General features: G+C 39.3%; 1 protein-coding gene across 1 annotated transcript; it reads right to left on the bottom strand.

Moving 5' to 3' along the window:
* Nucleotides 1-4,378: 4,378 nt before the first annotated feature.
* Nucleotides 4,379-23,353, bottom strand: socs5a (suppressor of cytokine signaling 5a). Its single transcript, XM_058406222.1, has 2 exons — nucleotides 23,039-23,353; nucleotides 4,379-10,214 (listed from the first exon to the last, which is right to left on the bottom strand). Exon 2 carries the CDS (start codon nucleotides 10,193-10,195, stop codon nucleotides 8,621-8,623), a length of 1,575 nt encoding a protein of 524 aa, XP_058262205.1. The 5' UTR covers nucleotides 10,196-10,214; nucleotides 23,039-23,353; the 3' UTR covers nucleotides 4,379-8,620.
* Nucleotides 23,354-24,922: the final 1,569 nt, after the last annotated feature.

Below are 24,922 nucleotides of genomic sequence, written 5' to 3'. Positions count from 1 at the left end.
GTTTTTTCATGTTCACATTTTCCTCTGTTGTTATGGTTATTCATGTACTTTTTCTCTTGTTGTCATATCTGCTGGCTGTTGTGGCTAGTGCTCTTATCTTCTCTCACTGCACTCAAGGCCTCTGTGATTAGAGCTCCTTGCACCCACTGCTGCTCTCAAGGCTACTTCCAGATTCTTACACCTGACTCATATCCTGTTCTCAGCTCTCTAGCTTTCTGTTGTCTAGCGGTTTAGCAAGAACACACAAAGGCCAGAATGCCTTCTTAATGATTCTTCTTTTTTTCTCACTATGTTCTGCTCAGCCCAATCTACCAGAACCATGAAGTCCCTAGGAAATGGACCCTGCAGGTACACCATGCGTACTCTAAAGCGCTGTCATCGCATAGCAGCTGAACTGGCCTACTTGCTGGGTCATTTCTGCAATCCTGAGTATCCATTTGATCCCTCTCTCCATGTGCGCAATGCCTGTACTCAGGATGCTTCCACTCAAACCATGCCAGTGCCTGGAACTTCCAACTCCCAGCCTCCATCTCCTCCTGGTTCTCTTAGCCCTGCCAGCGATTGCAATTAAGTCATTGATCTCAGTTTTGAGTCACCTGAGACTGCCCTCTCCAAACTCTCCTGTACTTCCCTCAAGTCCTAAATGCAAGTGTCCTGTCTGTGCACCATACCTGGCTGATAATTAATCTGAGAATAACTCATCTCTGTTTTATGTCTACATAATAGCCTACTTATTTTCTTACATAACTGTTTCACATATTCCTTATAAACTACTTATTTACCCTATTCTTCAAGCGTGGTTATTTATTTTTATACTACTCTAATGCTTCTTAAAGAGTGGCTCACCTCTCGCCTATTTTTCTCACACACAGCCCGAACAGAAAGCAGCCATAACAAAACCACACATGCTTCTTGTTATTTCAACAAAGTCAAATAACATGGTGGGTTTTTCTTCCCACTAGAGCACACAACACTGGGCTCAGCAATCTAAACCTCCAGATTATTTTAATTCTCTTATAGCAATCTCTATCTCAAAAAAAAAAAATAAAAAAATAAAAAAATAAAATATATAAAATTATATATATATATATATATATATATATATATATATATATATATATATATATATATATATATATACTTCCCACATTTTATTTTATTATGCTTGCCACTTCTCTACACCACCTCTTTTATCTGTATAAGTGTACTCATAACATACTTCTAACTCAAATTCTCTCAGCAATGTACCAACCATCAAAATCACTTTATTTTATTATTTTATAATAAATTTATTTTATTTCATTTAACCAATTAACCATTTAACACTTTTTATCAACATTTACACACAAAAAGAGGAGTTCCTTCTCCTTAGTCTGACTAACCCCTCAGCCCCGGGGCTCCCTTCACATCCCTACCACGCAGACCTGTTCTACACCTGAACAGCGGTATCTAAGGACAACCGTGCACATCTTTTCCACCTGCCTGTCCAGTCCTGGCCAGTGGGGTTATCCAGCCCCCTCACCAGCTCCCCCAACTTACAGATAGGAGCTTTATTATTGCTTATTCTCATTCAAATCCTTTCTCCTTACCACCATTTTGGAACTCGAGGCCAGCTACCCAAGCCCTTCCCAGGGCCGCTCCTAACCTCCCAGGCCATATATACAATTATAAAACAGACTTTGATTAAACAGATATCTGCTTATACCTTCTTTGCTTTTTTGTTGTGGCCGGTCTCCGTAGCCCAGTAGGCGTGCAGTCCCAGTTCAGGTTGTTGGGTCTTTTGCTGGCTGGTCGAGTTCCTGGGTTTCGGCACCAATAAATATGTCTAGTGTATGATGGATAGGTTTACTGTGTGATGTTGCTTGCTATTACACAACAAACATTACTGTCTCTAAGAGGTGTTGGAGTATCACAAACACTCAGTCAGACATGGTGAAGAGAGGTCAGCATGCAACATGATTCTGTCACTCCCAGTTTCCACGAAAGACAAGGTGAGAGACAGATACATTGAAAGCATGCCATAGTAGCTGAGAGGGGTTCAGTCGGAGAATGCAACTGTTGTACCAAGTTATTTAGCATGCTTGACATCACCACAGTCTCAGACATACTATTTTATTGTTTAAAGCATACATTATACAATACATTTTGGACTGAAGCATTTTTTCAGCTTTTCTATTCGGTAATGCTTTAAGTAATGGTCAAAAGCGGTCAGTACTTTCTGAGTCAGCAAATACCGCGGACATGTCTTATTATTCAGAAGAATTATAAATCACCACAAGGGGGCAGTGTGGGGGTGTTAAAATCCAACCCTGTAACAACTAGGCTCTAAATCGTGGTTCTCAGTGTTGTACATACCACTATACTGTACCATTATAACTGTACACAATATGCATTATTGACTCAAAATTGTTTAATCTAAGTGTCAAGCTCAAATAAAAAGTATAAATATTGTCATTGTGAATCCAAGTACAGTTCAGGAATTGAAATGGCTTCAGATATATCGTCAGGCCCATACACATTTAAACATAGACAAAGTTAGTTATTATTGTTGTAACTGTCAGACAAAATATACTGGAGTAATTAGATAATGAGCATTAGACTCTCCCCTTTCCTTTTTTAAGGGACCGAATGCAATCAGTTACTTCACATGAGAGCACCATGTGTGAAAGTTTAGAAAATATTTCCAAAGAACTCAATGGATTCCGAATTAACCTTGCCATTTAAGAGTGTAAAGTTGGGATGAAATCTTAAGAAATCATATAACTTCATAGATTTTCATAAACATATACATTCTTTCTATATTCTTTTGGGTATTCAGCTCCATTCCTGGCAAAAAAAAAAACCTTGAGGTGCGAGTAATTATTTCGATTCACACTCATTACAGTTCCTATGCTGTGTCTTAGGTGAAAGTAAGAGCCATAATAGTACAGTAGATAGTTAAAACTATCCTCATTCCTTTTATCCAGTATTAGAAAAGTGTGTGCACACGGAGAAGGTAACAATTTGCTTTTACATTTATCAGTTGATGAATATTATGCTGTTAAATTCCCCATGAAAATAAATAGAAGTAATCTGACATGTAGAACATAGGAGTAAAGTATTCCTTGACATTTCTTCTTTCATTCATTTAAACTTTCAGTTTAGATTAAAGGTCACATTCAGTCTAAGAGAGAGAGAGAGAGAGAGAGAGAGAGAGAGAGAGAATAAAACAAAAAAGAGGCAGTGAGAACAAATAAGAGTGAGTGAATGAGAGAGAAATCAGTGGAGTTATTTCCACAGCACAGATTCCTGGGTATATATAGCCTGGAACAGTGTCTTCTGGGGTGCTCCACCCTGAGCCCGGCTGTATGGAGCCCCTGCTGCTCCAGATACACACTTCCTGCCTGCTGAAGCCAGAACACGGTCAGTTGGAGCAGGACAGGGTGGTCCTTAGAGTGGTCTGAACTGTTCTGTACAGCATTTAAATGCAGGACATTGTATGAATAACTGAAATTTATTGCAGGCATGTTAAACTGTATTAATGGATTATGACATGGCAGGTTTTGGCATAGTTTCCAGCAAAATATATAACATAAAAATAGTCAGTACCAATGTTCCATTAATGTGTCTGATTACATAGTGTTAGAAATTTGTAGATCCTCTTCAAGCTTGTGCACCTCCATTTTATCATTCTCTGTCAATGCTATGCTTCAATTATTCAGAGGCCTCCAGCAGATCACTTGAAACCCATAACCCACTTTCTATTTATACCTGACTTCAAAGAAGCACACAGTAAAATGGGGGGACCCAAGCCAAACTGGGCTCAGGCCAACACCTACTCCCCAGGCCCAGGGTGCTGGGGGATTCAGTCTAGACTCTCAACTGTCCTCTTCCTTCTCTCCACATAAGGACGACTTCAGTGGAAGGCTTCAAGGAAGGTTTCAGTGACCAACTTAATCTCCAGCTACTGTATGTGTAGTATGTGTGATGACCACAGACAGTCATTTTGACATTTTCCTATACTGAAAACCCAGTAACTCTTTCCTAAACAAATTGTAGTTGTTGATTTCCATCATTATTTATTTATGTGAAGCATTTTTTAAAGAATACATTTGAATCCTTCAGTCAAATTTATTTCTCATCATCATTGATTCATTCGTAACCGCTATCCTGGGAACACTGGGCATGAGGTGCATGGAAATGATGAGAAATTATGTGGAAAAAAATGCTGGAAAATTCCATTAACCATTACAGACCAGTATATATATATATATATATATATATATATATATATATATATATATATATATATATATATATATATATATATATATATATATATATATATATATATATATATATATATATATACACTGAGTACCAAAATAAGAAGAAACAGTTGACATATGTATAACCGTTTTATTTTTTTTTTAATATTAAGACAATGAAGCATAAGCCAAGAGCACCACGAGTGACAGCTACTGGTGGGAGAGGAAGACTTGGTGCCCCCTCTGCCCCCGAACAGCATACTGTAACCGAAGTCAAACAAAATAATACAACAGAGCAACTTAGTAACATAGCCAAGAAGCAGGGTTCATTAACTGTACATAAGATAGATAGACGCAGAGCGTGAGAAAGAGAGTAAAACAGCTAAAGACAGAGAGAAGACAATGACAAAGAAATGAGTGAGTGATTACACTGTACAGTACAATCCTTTGGCAGTGTAAAAAACAAAAACAAAACAAAAACAAAATTAAAACTGACAAAGATGGTGAGAAAGAGTTACCTGTGACTCCGGAGAGTTCATGAAGGGTCAATGAACAAATGCATTGAGGGGCTTTTTGTTTTTTTTTTGCTTTTGCAGTCAAATCAATAAGGTGGTGGCAGACACTGGGCAGGAAAAAGTGTCATCTGTATCACTTCCAATCATTGTCAAGTGCTGTTACCATGGCACCCAGGCCACACCCCCACCTTCATTACTCACCCCTTATTCCCCTCAACTAAATGTGCATATACAGCATTAAAGTGACGAGTTGTATTCATGATGTTCAAAGATCCGTTGCCTTGCAATAAAGGACTTATATTTCTTTCAATGTAAATAACTCAAATATAAGTCACTCAGACGACCAGTCATTCGTTTAATTCACTTGGTAAGCATTACTACACTCAACCTTCCTATACTATGTACAGAAACATGCCAGATAACATTGAACAGGAAACAATTTCTCCTATAATAAGTGTGCAAGATTATTCATGAAATGGCTTGCCACGTCTCCTCTTAAGGATAAAACTGAGGTGTTATCAAGTCAAAGAATTCTCTTTTATCGTGGCTACTTTACCCACATGCTTGGGGCAATAAGACTAAACTCTTATTTTAATTCAAAAATGCTACCTCTGATCACATAAAATTCAGAATCAAGTAAACAACCGGCCTCTAAATATCAGCGCCAACATCCGGGTCTTTTTCATCTCACTGTAAGTCTCTCGGTGGACAGAGAGAGAATGCAGACCTCTCCATGCAGCTTCTCTTGTTCTATGCAGGAAGGCATGGAGTCAGACACCAGACGGCCTGAAACTATAAACACTGTACCATTAAACAGTGAGCAGGTGCAGGATGACCATTAGAGAAAAAAAAGTCTAGCCTAGTATAGAACCTGGTGGGATGCAAGCTGTTTTTTCTCCCTAAACCATCCGTATAGCCTTTAGTCCCCTTTTCACACACATACATGCGCACACACACTCGCTATCCAATTCTAAAACTTTCAAACATACACATACTTTTTGACTATGTAGTGGGACACTGAGCTTTTCTTTAGTTGCAAGTTGTCAATACCTCAGATTTTCTGTTGTCATATCTGAAATTAAATATCTCCAGAGCTAACATGGTAGTTTGAAGAAGAGAAAGGCACTTTTGCATATCATACTACAGAAAACCCATGAGAGTACCTTTCGGGGTCTCAAAACAGGGTCCTCCGTATCTTTGAAATGTTTAACCTGTAAATATTAACTGTACTTACTCAGAGAGGAAGATGCAGTAAGCCTATCACTTCTCTTGTCAACGGATTGATTTGGATCTGCTACAGTCAAAACCAAAAGCTTTGGTCACTTTAATAGATTTATATCATACACATTTATGACACATTGTACCAGTTTACTCAATTTCTCTCTTTTTTTTTCCTACACGTGAACTGGACAATCCCCATTTCAAATGGAGAATTTTCCCTTCCATCACCTCACCACTAAGTAATTTTGTTACAACTGCTAATATTAAAAATATTTAAAAATCTGTATCAATATACTTTTTATCCTGTACATTTCTCTAATAAAACTAGGGAGGGAGAGAATGGAGGCACACCATGGCGCCAACACCCCACCAAACTCCATAACCCCTTACCCAACTTCACCGTCAACTAGTGCCCTGAAATGTACACACGTATCAAGTTACCGAGAGCACCCTTGGAGACATGCCAAGCATGACACACCTTTACAGGCAGGCCCTGAGTGGGACAACCAGCCCTCTCAAAAGCCCCCATTGTTCTCAGGTGAGCCCGTGGCCTGCCCCACTGCCACCATTCCAGCTGAGGCAGCATGAATCAGGGAATCTCACAAGTATGCCAATCGTCAGACCAAAAAACTCATTTGACACATGGGACTTGACTAGTCCTATGCGAATGGAAACCTCCCATTGTACGCGATAATACGGGAAGACGTCTTGATCACGGTTGACGGAGGGCAGTGTTGTGCATCAGGAGCAGGTAGAGACGATTTTACACTGCCTCAGTGCCAGGAGTCTGAACTTAGCCGGGCAATTCCAGGCTACTAGATCTACCTGATCCTTCACAGCACATAGGGAGAACGTGTAAAAAAATTAAAATAAAAAAAATACACCCACAAACGATTCCCAAGGAAGTCAATCCACTCCCCATCATTCTCTTTGCTGATGTGTCGTGCTGTAACCAAAAATATTGATATGCTAAAACTGTATTTCAACCATTAGGAAGAAACGGCGTTCATATTGAACATGGTATTTGTGTAAAGTAGAATAATTGACAGTTATGGATCTATGTAGGCAGACTGCTTGAGGAATCATCAAATTTTTTAGGCTGTGGGGAAAGAATACAGGTGTGATAAGCACCCTAAATTCTGAATCTATAAGTTTAAATCAATTAAATTAAAGCATTAGCATAGGACTGTCTGACTTGCACTTGCATTTAGGAGCTGAACTGGACCTCTGAGACTATGAGAACTATCATATAGTAGAAATCTGAAACTGCAGTGTAATTCCATGCAATAGGACTGACAAGATCACCAAGATGTAGGCCTCTAGTGCAATGTGGATCAGACAAGGTGAGCTTATAGAGTCTGTGTGTATTTGTGTCTATCAATATATAAATGTGTTTATGCTTAACAATGGTCCCAGTGTTGCAGGATTATATATTGCCTCTGCTGCTCCCACTAACATAAGCACAGTTGAGTTTAAGTGCCCTTTAACACGCTCCTTCTCCCTCGGCACTGACAGTCCATTTCACAATAAAAAACAAACAAACAAACAAACAAAAACAGAATTACAATTATCACCACTTTCTGTGCAATTAGTGGTAGGAATTAATGATTACAAAACATATTGATAGCAATGGAACTTTCACACAGAGTGACTATGTCTTTAGAAAACCAGGCACACTCGCATCACTTAACACAATTGACACTGTAGCCACATTATGCATCATCATCGTCGTCGTCATCATCATCATCATCATCACTTCTTGGAAGTGAAAAGAAGCAGAATGTCAGAGACCTTCTGTCAAACCTTCTATAACAGCAGTCTGGACACAAAGTACTAAACCAGGTCCTTCCTTCACAGACTTTCAACTCTTGCTGTCTGTGAATACTATAGATCCAAAGTCTGTTTCCTGCCCTGCAATGTCTGATCAACTCTTCCTGACAGGGCAAGCACAGAATGTAAATGTGGGACCACCAACAGAGCACCATGAATGCAAAGATTTATAGGTAAACATGACTTGATCACAGCTCTGCCCATGGCACACCATCTTGCCAAAACTGTCCATGATACGACCTTAAAATGTGTCTTTAATTATTTCCAATGTATTTTTAAGTGTGGAGGTGAAGGGCTGCACAAATGTAGGTTAGTATATGAAAAAGAATAAAAGTAGTGAAAAGAGTAAAAGCATGTACTTAAGCAGTGAGAGAATAGAGGTGTGAGTGCATTTATTTTAGAAGCAGGCTCCTCTTCTTCAAAGCAATGCAAAAAAAAAAGATGCTGAGAGATATGGGGTGGGACGGTAAAAGGCCCCCACTGTATCAGTCCAAATTTGTGTGTCTACTGTAGGCTGCTTTAGCTGTATATGTATTTGTTTTGATTAATAATAAACAAACAAAAATAAACCCAGAAGCTTATATAGTGGGTTTCAGGTTCAGGCCCCTTTGTACCTCTCCTGCACTGACTGCCCTTCACCTCAAAAGCCTTTTCCTACAAAAAGAACATTTCCTCCAAACTTTTCCTGCAAAGTGCTGAATGGACTACTCTTCAGTCAGAGCATCCATATCCCCTGTTGCTTGGTACACAGTGTAACCCCCTCCCACACCAAAACCCCTTTCTTAGTTTATTAGGAGTAGTGCTGTTTCACTGGGCCTTGAGCAGCTCTCGCTCCAGCCAGCGCACCCGCACCCTCTGCTTATAATGATACTCCCTGAGGTAGTCTTGCAGCGCAGGGGGTAAAGGTAGCGCTGCAATGCCGTCGTAGGTGGTCCCACGGCAGATAACGGCCCGAGCCAGGCTCTGCAGGCCAAAAGGAAAAGTCCGGTGAAGGGGCAAGGTGAGCAGAGGCTCGAAAAACATGCAGGCGCTGGGGTCCTTGTAGTGCTCCAGCAGAGCCGTGACTGTGGCGGCATGGAACACACAGGGGTCGTGGGCATCAAAGCTGAAGTTGTGGTTCCACTGTTCAATACGTGCATGCAACGAGCGACCGTAACGGCGAAAACTAACAGAAAACAGGTAGTCCTCCTGGGCAGAGTCACGCAACAGAAAAGTGCCTTCAGGCCGGCCATCAAGCAGTGCCTCAGCCTCGTAGCGGTCCATTACACCCCAGTAGCAGGGCAGAGCTGTGATCTGCATCAGGTCTGGCACTAAGCAGTGGATGTAGTCGATCTGTGTGTGCACTTTCCAGGGCCCTGGCTGCTTGCTGCCAAGGAGGCCCTCTGCTGAATTATGCCGCTGCTTGGGACGGCGAGCCTGCAAACAAAGGGTGGTGGTGTCATCATCTTCAGAGTCACAGTCGGCTGCTGTGGCTCCCCGACTCTCACCCAAGGTCTCTCCCATCCCAGGAGCTAATTTAGGTCCCAGCTTGTAGACTGTAGCCAGTGGAGCTGTTATAGCCTCTATGGTGTGTATCTGAGCATCAGGTGGTGGATCCACTCCCTCTTCTATACTGAGCCTTCGTCGCTCGCGTAGACGTTCCTCCTCATCCTCCGGAGATGCGCGAGCAGCTTTAGGGGAATCCGTGGAGCAGTCCACTGCTGTAGCTGTAACAGGGGCCGTATGCTGCTTGATGAGGTGCCATTTACGAGCAAGATCAGAGCCAGAAGGAAAGGGGCACGTTTCCAGCATTAGCTCAGTGATCTGGATCTTGCGCTTGGGTAAACGTGAGTGGGTGCCACGGGATGACAGGCGCAGAGGGAGGCATAGGCCCATGGTTTCATGGAGTTGCTGGCGCAGTGAGCGTGGTACTCCTGGGTCGGGTTCATCCCTGCTGCCGTTTGTTAGGTGTCTCCGCCGAGAGCGGCCGCTCCGTCGGTCTGTGGTCTCTAGGGAACTCTGTGCCTTGGTGGAGCATGAGTGCCTCTTCTTGCCACTCCAAGGCGCATGACGTGAATAGGAGTCTCTGCGGGCACCAAGCGGAGCGCACCCATCTTCAGTGTCCTGCTCTACTGTGATCTCCAGTATCTGAGGCACATCTGCCACGCAGTTATGTCCCCGATGTACCACACTGCCATTAACCCTACGGGACACTACAGGGTGTGCCGACAGGATGTTCGAAGGACTGGCTAGTTCCGATGTGCTCTCTCCCTGGGTCTGGTCCAGACTCGGGCAAAATGCATGTGTCTGTGGTTGAGTTTCTCCACGGGAACTTCCATCTTGGTGGAGCAGAGACTGACATCCCCTCTTCAGGTTGCTCCACACCTTGCCTACCTTCTCCATGAGGTGGGGGCACCTGAACCTGATAAGACACACAAAGAAAGAACAACACAGTATTAGCATTTATAACCACACAATCACCAAGGTTTATACAAATAAGTTGTCAGGGAAACTAAAGGACTGCATATGAAGCAACTGAGTGAGAAGAGACTACTGAGTACTTTGTGAGTTTTAGGGACTGGGTGAGGGCAAGACTGTTAAGTAGCTGAGTGATTAAAATGTTGCCAGGCAGAGTTGCAGGGACCCAAGGCCAGTGCTAAAAATGAAGCCATGGACACGCTCCCAGTCGACCTGCTGCTACGGGCTGAGTTACAATGCCAGTCTGATCTTGTCTCTCACTCACCAGGCGTAGTACAGCAGCAGCAATAAACTAATGAACCGTGACTCTACATTTTAATGTAATGCAACTTATTTGACTCCAGAAATGGAACACTGACACAATAATTATATAACAATGCTTCACCATGACAGATCTTCGCAATCTCTGATCTCTGTCAACTGGACACGATGGTTTTGCATCATCATTACTTCACTTCAGGTTCTCAAAATAAGGTTAGTTGGTATAAGAGTGAACAAAAACAAAAAATCAGGTTGTGTCCTTTCTGAGTGATCTTAATGTGAAGGCTGATTCCAAGTGCACCTCATACACTGAGTGACCCCGCTGACCTCTGTCTTTTGCAGAGGATGAATGTTTCAACAGTTCAACTTAAATGTGGATGTTTCAACAGCCAGCCATTAAAGGATATCTTGTATTAACAGTAATATAACAAGACGCTGTTTAACACCGGCAGTTATTGTATATATCCAAAAGTAACCAGTAGTAAAAACCAACCTTAAAGTCTCCGCTAATTATTCAGCAATTACCTTATAGTGTATTATATGGTCTCATGAATAATTCAATAATTGCAGTGATTTTAAAATAAACGTTCAAACCATTCACAAAGGCCACACTGTTCATTTCCCCCCAACTTACTATGCAGAGATGGTAAACCACATGTAATGGAATATGGAATGTGTGTGTATGCTGTGTATGCTCAAACAGTATGCTTTGAGCATCAGATCTGGCTTCCCCATGTGATCTTATAAAACAGTTCTATCATGTTATGCTGAGCTTGGCTGGAGTAAGAAGAAAAGTATCCTCAAAAGTATAACATGTGATCATATTCCAGATCATGCACCACAATGCTGGTTGGTCAAATTTTGGACATAACCAGACAAATAGGAATTAGTTGAATAGTAAGGAGAAACCCACTGAAGGATTCAAAATCAAAAAGCCCATTTTGTATTGTTTATGCAATAAAACACGTAGTGGAAGTCACCTGGACATTTTAACCCATTTTGACTGGAATACAAAAGCATGCTCATAAATCCATGCTCAAATCTGATGGCGCATCAAAGGCATATTCTAATGTCAGGTAAATTCAACACTCAAACACAGCGAATCGGGACATAAATAAATAAGTAAGCCTTTGTTTATAGAACACCACGAGTTCTGGATTTTGTTAAATTTCACTGTGAAACTGAGAAACGCAAATCAAGTTTGCAACCCGCTGTTGAACAAACACAGCAGTAAGTAAGGCCTTGAAGCAGGTCTGTGTTTATTTAATTTCTCTTGACATGAAAAAAGTTGATTTGAAACATGATTCACATAAAACTTGCTGCAATTATCTCACTTGACCATCTCATATTACTGCAATCCAACCCATGTAGTACCAACTCTCCAAGGTTTCCAGAGAAACGTTTTTGAACAAAAGTCCTTGAAGCTAAAGGTGGTGTAGCTGTTTCCTTTTGTCTAGCTAAATATCGGGTGGTAAGTGGCATTAGCAGCCATACATTATAAATATGGCATAAAAAAAACAGCTAGCATTAGTGTGGAACGCTGCGGAAGTGAAGTGTGTGTACTAAGGCGGAATACACTCCGACCTCAATCTGTCTAGTCTTATACGAGAAAAATAAAAATGAAAAAAAAAAAAAAAATCTATGTGCAGAGATTACAAGACCAGTATGATCTACATTTGTTAAAGGTTTGAAAAATATATTCATAGTAAAGTTTTTTTGGAAGACTTACTTAGAGTCATTTCTCAAACCGTCAAAAGATCTCATTTGTCTCAATAATATTTTGCAATAATGACTGGCCACTAACTTAATAAAATGAGACCTACACCTAAGAAAACCAGTTAAAGGAACGTGGCCTGCTGAGGTTGTAAATGGGTATCTGTGGTGACTAACACCTAAAATCTGCTAATCTTGACAGGTGCAAATATTTACAGTAGAAACAGTCTCACTTCTGAATAGCACTCGTGACAAATGAATTAGAAAAGGCAGCAGATAGTTTAAATTCTTTAATAAAAAGAATAAGGCAATGTTTAAAAGGCGCTTGTTCATTACATTCGTCATTATTAAAGAATGTACAGCTAGGACAAGCGTGAGATTGAGGTTGTATTAAAAAATTTTAAGATGTACCTTTGTTCAACTGTGTTTGCAGTAATATTATTAACCAGGGTTGCCAGATTTGAGCAAAACTATATTAGTTGAAACTATACTGAAAAAATCTAACAGAATCTAATGGTAGAATTTGCAACACAGCTTAAAGGAGTGAAATTATTTTACGTGCATCTGATTTTAAAGCAGTAAATACACTATACTCACACTCACGTGTAATGAATAAGAAAGCTGGCTGGCTTTTCTGAGTTGCTGGACAAAAGAGGTTTGATCTGTCCATTCAAATCTAGAGGGTATAGTCTGATGGTCTGGTTGTTTGCACATAGTCAGATTCTTTGAAATGCTGGCTGCAGATGTACCTGATGCCTCACCATGGTGAATAGCACAGTATAGTTTCTTTCTCACAAGGATGACGATGGGAAATGAGTGAAAGGCAAGTATGGGTGATTAAATTATGTGCGATTAGGGATGCTGCAGTGATTGCAAACTGTATTTGCTGCCATTGATCACTATCTCACTGGAAGATTATTACTAATTAGGTTTCCACAATCGTATCTCCTTTATGATTTTTAGTGGAAAATGTACAAAACACAACTCTTACATTTAACTGTGATAAACATTTTCTTAATTTTTCTAAAGTGTGCGGCCCAGGTGCATAATAATTACTTTTCGATTGGATAGTGGGCTTTTTTTCCATCCTATTGCCTCTCTGCCTTGAAAGGTGAAAAAATGTGGAGAAACATATCCAGAATATGAAGAAAGATTAAGAAAAATCTGTTAATACAATCTTTTGTTAAAATTGTTGATCACATAAAAGATGTAATTAGTATTTTAAAACAATATCAAATGGGTTACCATGGGAACCCGGCTTCATATGGACTTACACATGGGGTTGGGGTGGAGGTGATGTAATCAGTTATTATGATAACTGATTACATCATTGATAAAAAAGTCATAATTGTTTTAAAATATCCCCAAGTTCTACTAGGATAAAAACCTATTGGATCCTGCTGCACTTGCTTAAGTCTTATTTGGCTGGAATTTTCTTTCCATTCATGTTCCTTTACCTCATTCTTTCAAGTGAAGCACATATGAGCACAAATCTGAACACAAATAGACACAGAACAGGTGGATCCTTAAATGAATCCCATGTGAAAAGACAATATCCCGCTTAGGGATGCAGTCAGTGATGAATCATGTTCAATATTACTAAAAGTTTCCAGCCATTATGTTTTCCTTCGCCCTGCATGCATCACCAAGGTGGATCTTGATTGGTTGCACCCATGTGTGGCAGAGGATGGGGCAGTACCCCAAGGACAAACAAAATATATCTGGCCCAAAAAATTGGCATGAGACAGCAAATGGTACCAACACTGGGGAATTCAGAGCACCAACTACTTCACGTGCGTGCCTGACCTTCTCTTTAGTGTTTACGGCAATATATTCTCACAAACCATACCTGCAGAAAATCGCAGGAGAGTCTGTTATGTTTCTCACCAATAGACCTGACCCAGAACCACAGTAATCGGACATGGCAGATGAGCAACTGTACCGTTTTCTCATAGCCTGCCAGCACACACAGGATTATCTTGTTTACTCACAAACTGCTTTAAACAAAACCATTTAAATATGTTTTATTTTGAAATGTTGTCCCAAATACAGTAGAAATCAGCACATGGAGGTGCAGAGAGCCAATTAGATTGCAACAGATTCAATTAGATTCTGTAGCTTACAGTCAGAAACGTGTACAAAAGCTGTGTCCCATGGATACTGCATCAGAGGACTACAGAAATCTCCAAAAAAATTCAAGCTATTGAATATTGTCTTGCGCCTCCGGGGTTGGAATTTTGTTTTCTGCTTGAGGTCATGCTTTGTATGATCTCCCTGTGCTTTGGGGGTTTCTTCCCCTAGACTTGTGTGATAGGCAGACAGGCATTTAATTGACCACTGTGTGTGTATGCGTGCCCTGCGATGTGTTGGCATTGCAGATTGAATGTCTATGAGAATACTACGCATTGTGTATTTAAAAATGGTATAGCAAGTTTGTCGGCCATTAGTATTTTGAAAAGATACACATGACCATGACACCCATATGTGCTTGTTGAACAACTCATTCCAAAGTTAGTCCCTCTTTGCAGTTATTATAAGCTCCACTCTTTTGGGAAGGCTTTTGGAACATGGCTGTGGGGATTTGTGCTCATTCATCCACAAGAGCATTAGCGAGGTCAGCTGTGTTACAGAGGAGGTCTCAGGTGCAGTCAGTGCTCCAAATTATACCAAAGGTGTTCAGTGGGGGAGGTCAAGGCTCTGTGCAGGACACTCAAACAAACCATTACTTCATGGGTCTCACTTTGAGCACAGGGATACTGTCATGCTGGAACAGGTTTGGGTCTTGTACTTCCAGTGAAGTGAAATTGTAATTCCACAGCATACAGAGACATTCTAGACCAGTGGTTCTCAAGTGGTTCATCAGTCACAACCCAACACTACAAGAAAGCTGTTTATAATATAGAAGTATTGGAAGAAATGTTGATGTTAATACTAACAAAAATGATCCATTACCTAGGACTAAAAAAGTAGGATAATAATAAATAACAGAATAACTCTTATCTTAAATAAATGAATGAATAAATAAATAAATAAATGTTATTAAAATGTTGTTATTAAGTTATAAATATTTAGAGTGTAAATATTGGTTTATTAAATGCACTAAATATACTTAATTAAGCGTGAAAGTAATTATCTTTTTGGTTGGAACCTTGTGTGGCAGGGGACAGGACAGCAGCTCCAAGGACAAACAAAATATATATGGCCCAAAAAGTGACATGAGATAATATCAACACAAGGGAATTCAGAGCACCCACTATTTCCCGTATCTCCAGACAGTAAATGATTATTATCCAACTTTATTAAGCCTATGCAATGGATAATTATTGTTAATATTAGCATTAATATTTAAAATTAATATTTTCTTCATATGCATATTGCATTTCTTCATATGGTTTCCATATGATATACAATTACCTAAAAAACACAAAAAATAAATCTTATCTTAAATTAAAAGAAACTTACACAAGTTATTAAAAATATTGTTAAGTTACAAATATTTAGAGTGGAATATTTTGGGTTATTAAATGCAGTGCATTTGCTTAACCATTTCCAAAAGTAATTATTCACATGACGTTAATATTAAAATGTGCCACAATATACATGAATAAGCATAATCCTGAGCAACGGCCTAACAAATAACACAAATATGTAATTACAAACTGCACCCTCAATATGAAAAATGCAAGATTAACAAGAAGTATTAAACAGCATTAAACCTGAGGGTGTGATTTCATATAGACAAGTGTCTCAAAATCAGGAAGGCATGACCTGTTGATTCTTCTGTTTGGAGTTCAAAATATTGATGTGCCCTAATTCTTGTTACCATCTGCTGCTTTATGTCCTTGGACATCTCTTTTATTGTCCGCCGTATGGTGTCACTGGAGATTGGGAATGTTTTCGACTGATCTGCAGCAGATTTGAACAAGGAGCAAAAAACCAGAGGCTAATACAAGATCCTCTGTACTTCTGAGGGCCTTTCGCAATGCGTTGAGCGAGTCTGTACGATGCACAAAGTGTTTGCTCCTGAACAGTGCAAACGGTTTTGATCATTTTTTGAGATGTGTCCAGATCCTGTTGCTTTCTTTTGAAAACCTCAACAGGCTTGTCTTTATGGCTTGGGTGTTTTGTCTCTAAATACCTTTTGAGTTTTGATGGTTTCATGCTTTCCACAGTTAATAACTCACCACACAAAACCCACTGTTGTGTGCACAAACCATGCTTGTCTTCTGTGCAAGTAAAGCTGTATTTTATGTAAGCCGGGTCTGATTTTCATGTACCTTGCATAGTTTGTTCCATTCTTTTTAAGGACGAGAGGATGTCATGCTATTTCTTTCATGTTAGCATCAATTGTTTACAGATGAACTAGTGCCAAAAATGGACTGTATAGAAAATAAAATGTTGATGAATACACAGCCTGATTTGATCGAATGTGTTCTGTTTTGTTATGTTTTATGATTAGTATTTAGCAGCGCTTTTCTTCTTAGCACTCCATGATCCAGTCATAAAGGGCCTGAGACACCCATGTTGTAGACAATGTCCTGCTTCCTACTTTGTGGCAACAGTTTGTTTGTTTGTTTTTATACAAAGCATTTTATAGACATTTAATTTTTTTAATTTCTTCTTGTTTGAGCTTTTCTGTTTTGTACCCTAAATAACATGTACCATTTCCAATATAAAGTGAACTGCTATCTAACTTTAGATAAGGTAGGAATTCCTGCTTTCATAAATGAATCAACAAGGTAAAACAAAAAAAGATTACAAAGAGCTGCACAAACAGCTTTGGAGCCAGATTTCTGACTGAACATGGTTAAATTTAGTGATTTCACAATGTAATTGTAACTTATACAATGATTTACTGCTTCATAGCTGGCAAATGAATCATATTTTCTGGAGAAAATAAATACCTCTAAATTTGCTGGGTGTATGGCACCTCTGCTTTCCTCTCCCGTCACATAACAGGATATTGAAAAGGTTGCATTTTGACTTGCAGCAGCAACACTGCAGAAGGTCTTGCTGCTTGAGAACAAGAGCTCTTGTCCCAACCCCATAGTTTGGATACACTGGGACAGCCTTTGCACGAATTCTGGCACCAGATCACAAAACACTAGGCCATTAACACTAGGCTAGGGTTTCTGATACCAAGAACATAAGAGCAGCGACTTCCTGGTAGTGCAGGTCCTCTTCACCCCCACCATCGCTCATCTACACCTGATACCGCAGCCAAACTCTACACCGCACACCGACAGCAACACATGGAAGAAGCCATTCTCTCTGCCTCCTTCTGTCTCCACATTCATCCATTCAACTGGTCCACAAAGAAGAAAATATCCAGACTTCATCACTTTCTAGAAAATCTTCTCCATAGAGAAAACTGACCTCCATACAGGCTTTGACTAAACTTCTTCATGTACAACATCCATAAAGATATTACACGCATCACAAAAATAACTCCCATCCATCACAACCTTGAATTAATGTCAAAGAAAAGAGTTTTTCTTTGGTGAAGCCTCAACATGAGCAGACATTTTTGGAATGAGAATTAATCAGTACTAATCGGTAACAGAAACCCTGCCAAGTAAAATTCAAGTGCAAGCCCAGACTTTGGGCTTTTGTTACTGTTATGTAGAACAAATGTTTTTAAAAAATATCTGTGTGACTAAATAAATAAATAAATAAATAAAAAAGAAATCCTGAAAACATTGACACTTTGCACACTGAAGGGAGTATACTTTTGTTCACCTCCATTAACGGCCAAACAGACCGGTGCTTCAAGCCAAATCTCTCCACAAACATAAATATCAATGGATTAATTACTTAATTACACTAAATGGAGTCTGAGCACAGAACAGCTGATCTTAACATCCACATCCTGGATAGGTGTTACATCCATAGAGGACAGATAAGAACAAGCGCAAGTTTATGTGTTTGCTCCCAGCAACAGAACAAGCCTGCAGTTTCCACATGCAATTTACAATGGAAACATTTGAAATATGGCAAAACTATCAAATCACAATATTTGCAAAATGTCTTCTCTATATATCGCTATGTATACATTGACTGTGCACAAAGCTGCAATGAGGACCAGATATTTTTGTCAGGAATGTTTTCACATTACGAAAACAGAAGGAAAATCAAACAATTATTAAGAATTATTTTTAATTTCCAGTGAAAACTTCAGTTCTGTATGACATAATTGACCCCAGACAATAATGACTATATGTAAAAATTGTAAAAAATGTCTGTAGCATCATTATATCATTATATTACAATATCAATATATCATTATATTGCCTTTCCCTTGACTTACTACTTAATTTCCTGCACTTACAATCAACACGTTATCTAAAATGGAGCTCACTGCTAAAAATATAAACCTTACATTTTTTTTTTTTTTTTTAGCTTGAGAGAACATGGCTTATGAGCATCAATAAGATGAGTCACAGGTAAATGCTTTTTTTTGCCTGTGAACAACACATAGTCTAAATGTACACCACTGAAAGACAAGAGCAACATGTCCATGGTGACGCTGATTTACACCAAACTTATGTCAAAGCTTGTCTGCTTTACTTCACGCAAGACAAATACGCTTCGGTTTTGACCAACGTTTAAATCTGTTCACAGAAAGTCCGTGTAAAGCATCAAGCAAAGATCCATTCGAAAACCCACTTCCTTTTCCACATAACTGAATATAAATTAATAAGAATTTACTTTGCACTGACCTGCTTTCGGATTACTTCTTGGTTTCTTGTACTTAGTATTATATTATTGTTTTACAGTATGTTGCCTCTTGTTTATAAATGTTATGAATCCTTGCAGATGCATTAGGAGCTCTGTATTGTTTTTTGTAAGTCTCTGTGGATAAAGGGGTGTGTAAATCCGCATACTCATGAATAATCAGAATGAATACAGATGAGCTGTTTACTCACCGTCCCGCTGTCCTGATCAACTTCGACTGTCCCGCCCACTCAGTTCTATTGATCTGGTTGCATGCATGGGCATTTATAAAATGAATATAAATTTATACAGTTGTTGTTACATTCATTGGCTTCAAGGCTTGAAGAGATTACCCAAAGGAGATAATTAGTAAGGAGGCTGCAGTTTTTACACTCCAGTCATATGGCTAAACTCAAAGAAATCTTCTCTAATCTACTAGGAAAGCCTATATTACCCAAAACCCTTTAAAGATCATAAATACTGGCCTAAAAAAAATCTCTCACCTAAATAAGAGCACCCATACACTGAAAAGGATTGTGTTATCTTATCTCTTACTACAATAGTCTAGACAAATACTCTGACAGCTTTGGAAATAATTCAAAGGCTTGCTATTGCCCTTTACCCTTTCATTGTGGAAGAGGAAAAGAACGATTTCAGTGGGGGGCATTCTTGATTTTTAGTCGCCACTTCTAACTGCTGGTTACATTACGCACATTTAAAGAATAAGAAATGTTACAAATGTTAAGAAGATACCAAAATAAATGAGCCTAGCTAGCTAGCTGATGCTGAGCGATGTCGTTATTACTATGTAATGACACTAAGTGGGATTACTAAGTGGGAAATAAGTGCAGCACTGGTTATGTGTCTTAAAACTAAAAAACCTAAAGCCCTATCTGGAAGGGATTTAATTTACATGGGGTCCTGGGGTAATAATCCTCTGTAATTTTATTACCATCTGGATTGAATATGTCAGTGTTTTTCTCAGGCCTTTTTCTGAGAAATTTACAGGCCAAATTATCTACTTATTTTCACCAAACTCTGATAGTTTTACTCCTGTCTTATAAGCAAGTCCATGATTTTCTACACCGACGTCACCTCGCACTGGAAAAAGAGTAGTTTGACTGTTGCTACTTGCTGTATTTAGTCTCATGGGGCTTGTTTCAGTGACCCTCCCCCAGACATTCAACAAAATGGATGCTCCTCATATAGCTTGCGATTATTATTTTATTATATTGTTAAATTGTTGCTGGAACTTCAGTTCACCCAGCATCTCTTCTCTACTCCAGTGCTTCTCCGATCACTTGGACGCCATGTTGCTTAAGGAACATGATCATCCGATCACATGACGCAATCTACATTCAAACAAACTCCAATTCCTCTACAAGCTCACTCATCCTGCGGCCTTTTCAATCCTTCCTGGTCTTTGACATTCTGACGAGTAAAATTTTTCTCTCCAAAGTCACCTTGAGAACATAATCCACTCTGAATAGGGCTTAAACAATGCCGGGTAGGAATGCAACTCAAATTCTGTTTTACAATATTGTATACAAAGACAAATCCAAATGTCCTCCTAGACTGCTATTTGAACATCTGGGATCTGGAAGCACTTTGAAACACAGATGTGGAACAGAAATGTACCCTGGCCAAAATAAATCAGGGAACCTTGTCAGGATGCCTGGACTAGAGAATGAGGCATCGTGAAGCTTTGAGCAGATCTCACTCAACGGTGTAGTTGTGTCAGTGGGATACACACTCTACCAACTATGCTCTAAAACTGATTTATTCACTGTAAAAAAAAATAAAAAAATACAAGCACACTCTGTCGTATAAGCATCTCCCATGTAACAGGGTGCCAACACATTCCTCCTGTGTGTACATGAAGTGACTCCAGACACCAAGCCTAAGCAGAAAGACATGAGAAATGAAAAACTTTGCATTTCCAATTTTATGCTGCCTCGCTGTTTAAATGTGCTGACCTGATACTGAGCACTGACACTGGAGCTAACGCTACCTTGTAATCTTGGCTCAAATTCTTCCGATTCTAAGATTGAATCGATACTGATTTCAGGATCAGGTATCCATCATATACTGTGTTCATTTACCCATACTTTAATAGTGCTCTTATAACTAATGTTCCTACGTGATACAAACCTAGTGTCAGACACTGAGCTAAAGTCTAGGTGCCAGAAAATGACAATAAACTGGAGGAATTAAAGCATCTTCCAAGCATCTTGCTAGCAGCACACAGGAGCAACAATCTCTGCAGCAAAATCTATCTGGCCTGATAAAAAATGTCTAAAGGCAGGTATAGATGTGTGAAAATAAAAGCTCTTTCCCAGTGTACTGTTCGTGACAATCAGCCACTATTAGTTATTAACAACAAAGGATTCTGAGGTAATGAGGACAATTAAATACACTTCACCTACAGTGGTATAGAGATACTTTTCAATTAGTTTCAATTAATTTTAATTAAGATAGCACTTAGAACTACGGACATTGTCAGATATCCAGATATAAATACAGATTTACCCCTAACCTGCAAGCCAGAGGTGTAGATGGCAAGGAAAGGGCTTCCTGAGATGACATGCGGAAGAAACCATGAGATGAACCAGACTCAAAAGGGTGACATCTGATAGAATATAAATCTTCTACAACCGTATACTGTAGAGTCAGGTAGTGTGTTGGAAAAAGCCTCATTATAGGCATCAGGATCATTTCTAAAATAAACAAAAACTCACTCCTGTCCACTACCACCCTGATTAATATCTAGTTAATGCACTTCATCTGAACTCAACTAGCTAACATTACATTGAACAAGCCCAAGTTAGTCCAAGCGCACTAATATACATGTGGCTTTCTCTGCCACTATGTAAACCAGAGAAACATAACTGAAACCAAATAAAATGTTCCATGATGCCCCGATTGCTTAATGCTTAATATACTAAATAGGTCACTCATTTCAGTATCAGTTATTGGTATAAAGCAAAAACCAAAATCATATCCTCATGCTTGATTTTGGGGGAAAAAATGTCACTGATGCATCTCTACTATTTCTATAATATATAGAAATATATATATTATATATATATATATATTTCTCTCTCTACTACTAGTTTCTAATCCACACATTGATTGCTCATGATGTTGCCAATCATATACAGGACACAGGATGTCTTTAACTTTAAGCACACCGTCATCACACCTCTTGTGTCTCGCATAACTAAGCAACAGAAACCTGAAGCGTCAGCTCGGTTATCACACGTATGTGTGTCCATACTCAGAACATTGATCTTGGTATTTTATTAATTATAGAAAAAAGTGTGACCATGACACTATTTGTGCTATTTTTTTCCCCCCTAAATAACCTTTCACATCACTTCACACGCAACTTACTCATGACTGTAAATCACAGCACCTGGGTGATCTGTGAATTATATTTATAAGTCATCCAGATGTTATTGCGGACTAAGGTTTTCTGGTACAGATGTGAGCACACAGGACATAAGCAGAGCAGAAAGACTAAACTTGGATGCACATTATACATAAGGAGCTTTAGGGGGAAATGGGTCTCACAGGCCTAATATTTTTTTTGTTTCATCTGCACATGCTTTGAGAGGAAGTTTATATCTACAACCTGTGTAAACACACACACACACACATACACACACACACACACTTATAATAGAGGAAGCTGAATTGCTTGTGGTGGGTTGATTGGGATCCTTTAGGAAGACATATGATGATATAGGCAGAGAAATAGCGTGACCCATCATTAGGATGTCCAATTTTGCACACTTTAGTTGGTTTAAAGGAATCCTAAAACTAAATGTATTTAATGTAGGGGATGTGTTTATCCTCAGCTCAATGCTGGACTTGTAATTTTACAGAATATACAGTAGGAAAGTATCAGGTTGAGCTTTTATCCCACTGTGGTGGCTGTAGTTGAACCGGCTCCCGACCTGAGCTCAGGGGCCTACCAACTAAAAACTATTTAAAGAGGCCTTGAAAGAACATGCTCCAAAACTAGAAAGGAAAAGAAAAATCGATGCACAACAAAATTATAGCCGAGGACAAACTCACCTGCAGTCCTGTTGTGCTCGTGTACTATTTTCTCGAAGGGTTTTCTTTGTTTGCGACAAAATTGCGTCCAAGAAAAGTCGGATACATTTTTCCCGTGTCGGAGCAAGTCGGCTGATTAAACACAGACTCCTCCAGTCTCATGAACAGCAGCTGATCGAGGAACAGGCTAGGAGGACACACGTCGATCGAAACTTCAACATTTTAGGACTCTTCTTGTTTTAAAGAGGAAAAAACTAGTCCTAAATCCCTTCTTCCCGCTGCCGTCCTCGCTCCCTGACGGCCGATATGGTGGCAGCAGGAGAAGAGAGGAGGGAGACGGGGGACTATGAGTGACAGCTACACTGTCCAATCACAGATTGCACGGAATCCACAGCTTCCGACAGATGGTTTCCCACCCACTTTCCGACAAGACCCACCTCCTTGAGCTAACATTAACCAGACGTAGCAGGTTTCCCTCATTATGATTGGTTAATAACGCGGACGCGTGCTGCAGGGGTACTTAAACAGCCAATCAGAAAAAGGAAAGGCGGGATTCGCACTAATTGTGTTGGGAAAACGACGTCTTCTCTGAAGTTCCCAATCGCATGTCTGCTTTGGAGTAGGAGAAATAGAGGCTACGCTAAAAATTCAGGATGATTTCTTTAAGTCGACCTCTTTAACACTCTTTAAAGCAGCAATGCAACTACCATGTAGTGTAGCTACACATAATATGAGTACACACTGTGTAAGGATTCATCTGATCTGAATTAAAATGACTACATCATCCAGCATGTGCACATGAAATGGTACTGAAATGTGGATCCAGGTTTGTTATAACATTCTAACTACAAGGCTATGCAGATGATGACATAACAAGGAAGGAAGGCTTCAAGTGTATACGAACTGGCTCTGAAACAAACCCTGTATTATTTACTGCAATATTTAATTATATATGCCTGCACATATCCATGACTACACACGAGGTCCAGGCCCTGACCAAGAGTCAGAAGGTGTCAGTATTTCTGTCATGGACTTTGTAACGTCCTTATTAACCTATTTAGTAACTGTAACATTTCAACATATTTAATAACAGGAGTACACGAATGTCTCTGTTCTGAAAGCCTCCTGGTATAAAAATGCATTTTGCATCAAACAGAAAAAAGTGAAAGTACTGGTCACAATTGGTCACTGACTGATGACAGTTGGCAAAATAGAGCAAATTATTTAAAAATGTTTAAAATATGCTGTATGACTGTAGGATATAGTTAACAAAATATAATAACAATTTTTATTTTATTTTTATTTTATTGGGAAAAATAGCGCTGTATGTATTGTTAGGCTTATGAAAAGACAATTATGTATTTACAGTGATCTTCTGTAAGGATGATATAAATGTGGAAGTTAAGATCTGTGACAGTGTGTGTGACAGTGTGTGTGTGTCTGTGTGTGTGTACACATTCATGTGGCAAGTTCTCCTGGTGCCGTGTCTCTACTCCTGTTAACCTGATTATACATAACATATGTGTACTGTGTGACAAAGGTAGACTGTTCTCTTAATTCCTAATTTCATTCCACTAGGACATCAACTGCTGCTCCATTCAGAGCCTCCATGACTATGGACAAGTTTGACTGAATTTAGAACAGATGGGATGCCAACCCACTCCACACACTCATCAAACACACACTCACACACAATGATGCCCGTCAGCCTACAATGCATGTCTTTGAACTGGGTGAGGAAACTGGGTAACAATTAAGTCACTGTGCCCAACCCCACCCCCTTTATATTATATTATATTATATTATATTATATTATATTATATTATATTATATTATATTATATTATATTATATTATATTATATTATATTATATTATACCCAGTAAAAAGTTACAAGAGGGTAAAG

The sequence above is a fragment of the Hemibagrus wyckioides genome, linkage group LG13 (assembly GCF_019097595.1).
Source record: "Hemibagrus wyckioides isolate EC202008001 linkage group LG13, SWU_Hwy_1.0, whole genome shotgun sequence".
NCBI lineage: Eukaryota > Metazoa > Chordata > Actinopteri > Siluriformes > Bagridae > Hemibagrus > Hemibagrus wyckioides.
Note: the sequence above shows the minus strand (reverse complement) of the source record. Positions and strands in the feature narration are given on the sequence as shown.

Bases quoted from the DNA above. Each gene is read 5' to 3' on its own strand.
- socs5a (XM_058406222.1), bottom strand. From the start codon at position 10,195: ATGGAGAAGGTAGGCAAGGTGTGGAGCAACCTGAAGAGGGGATGTCAG.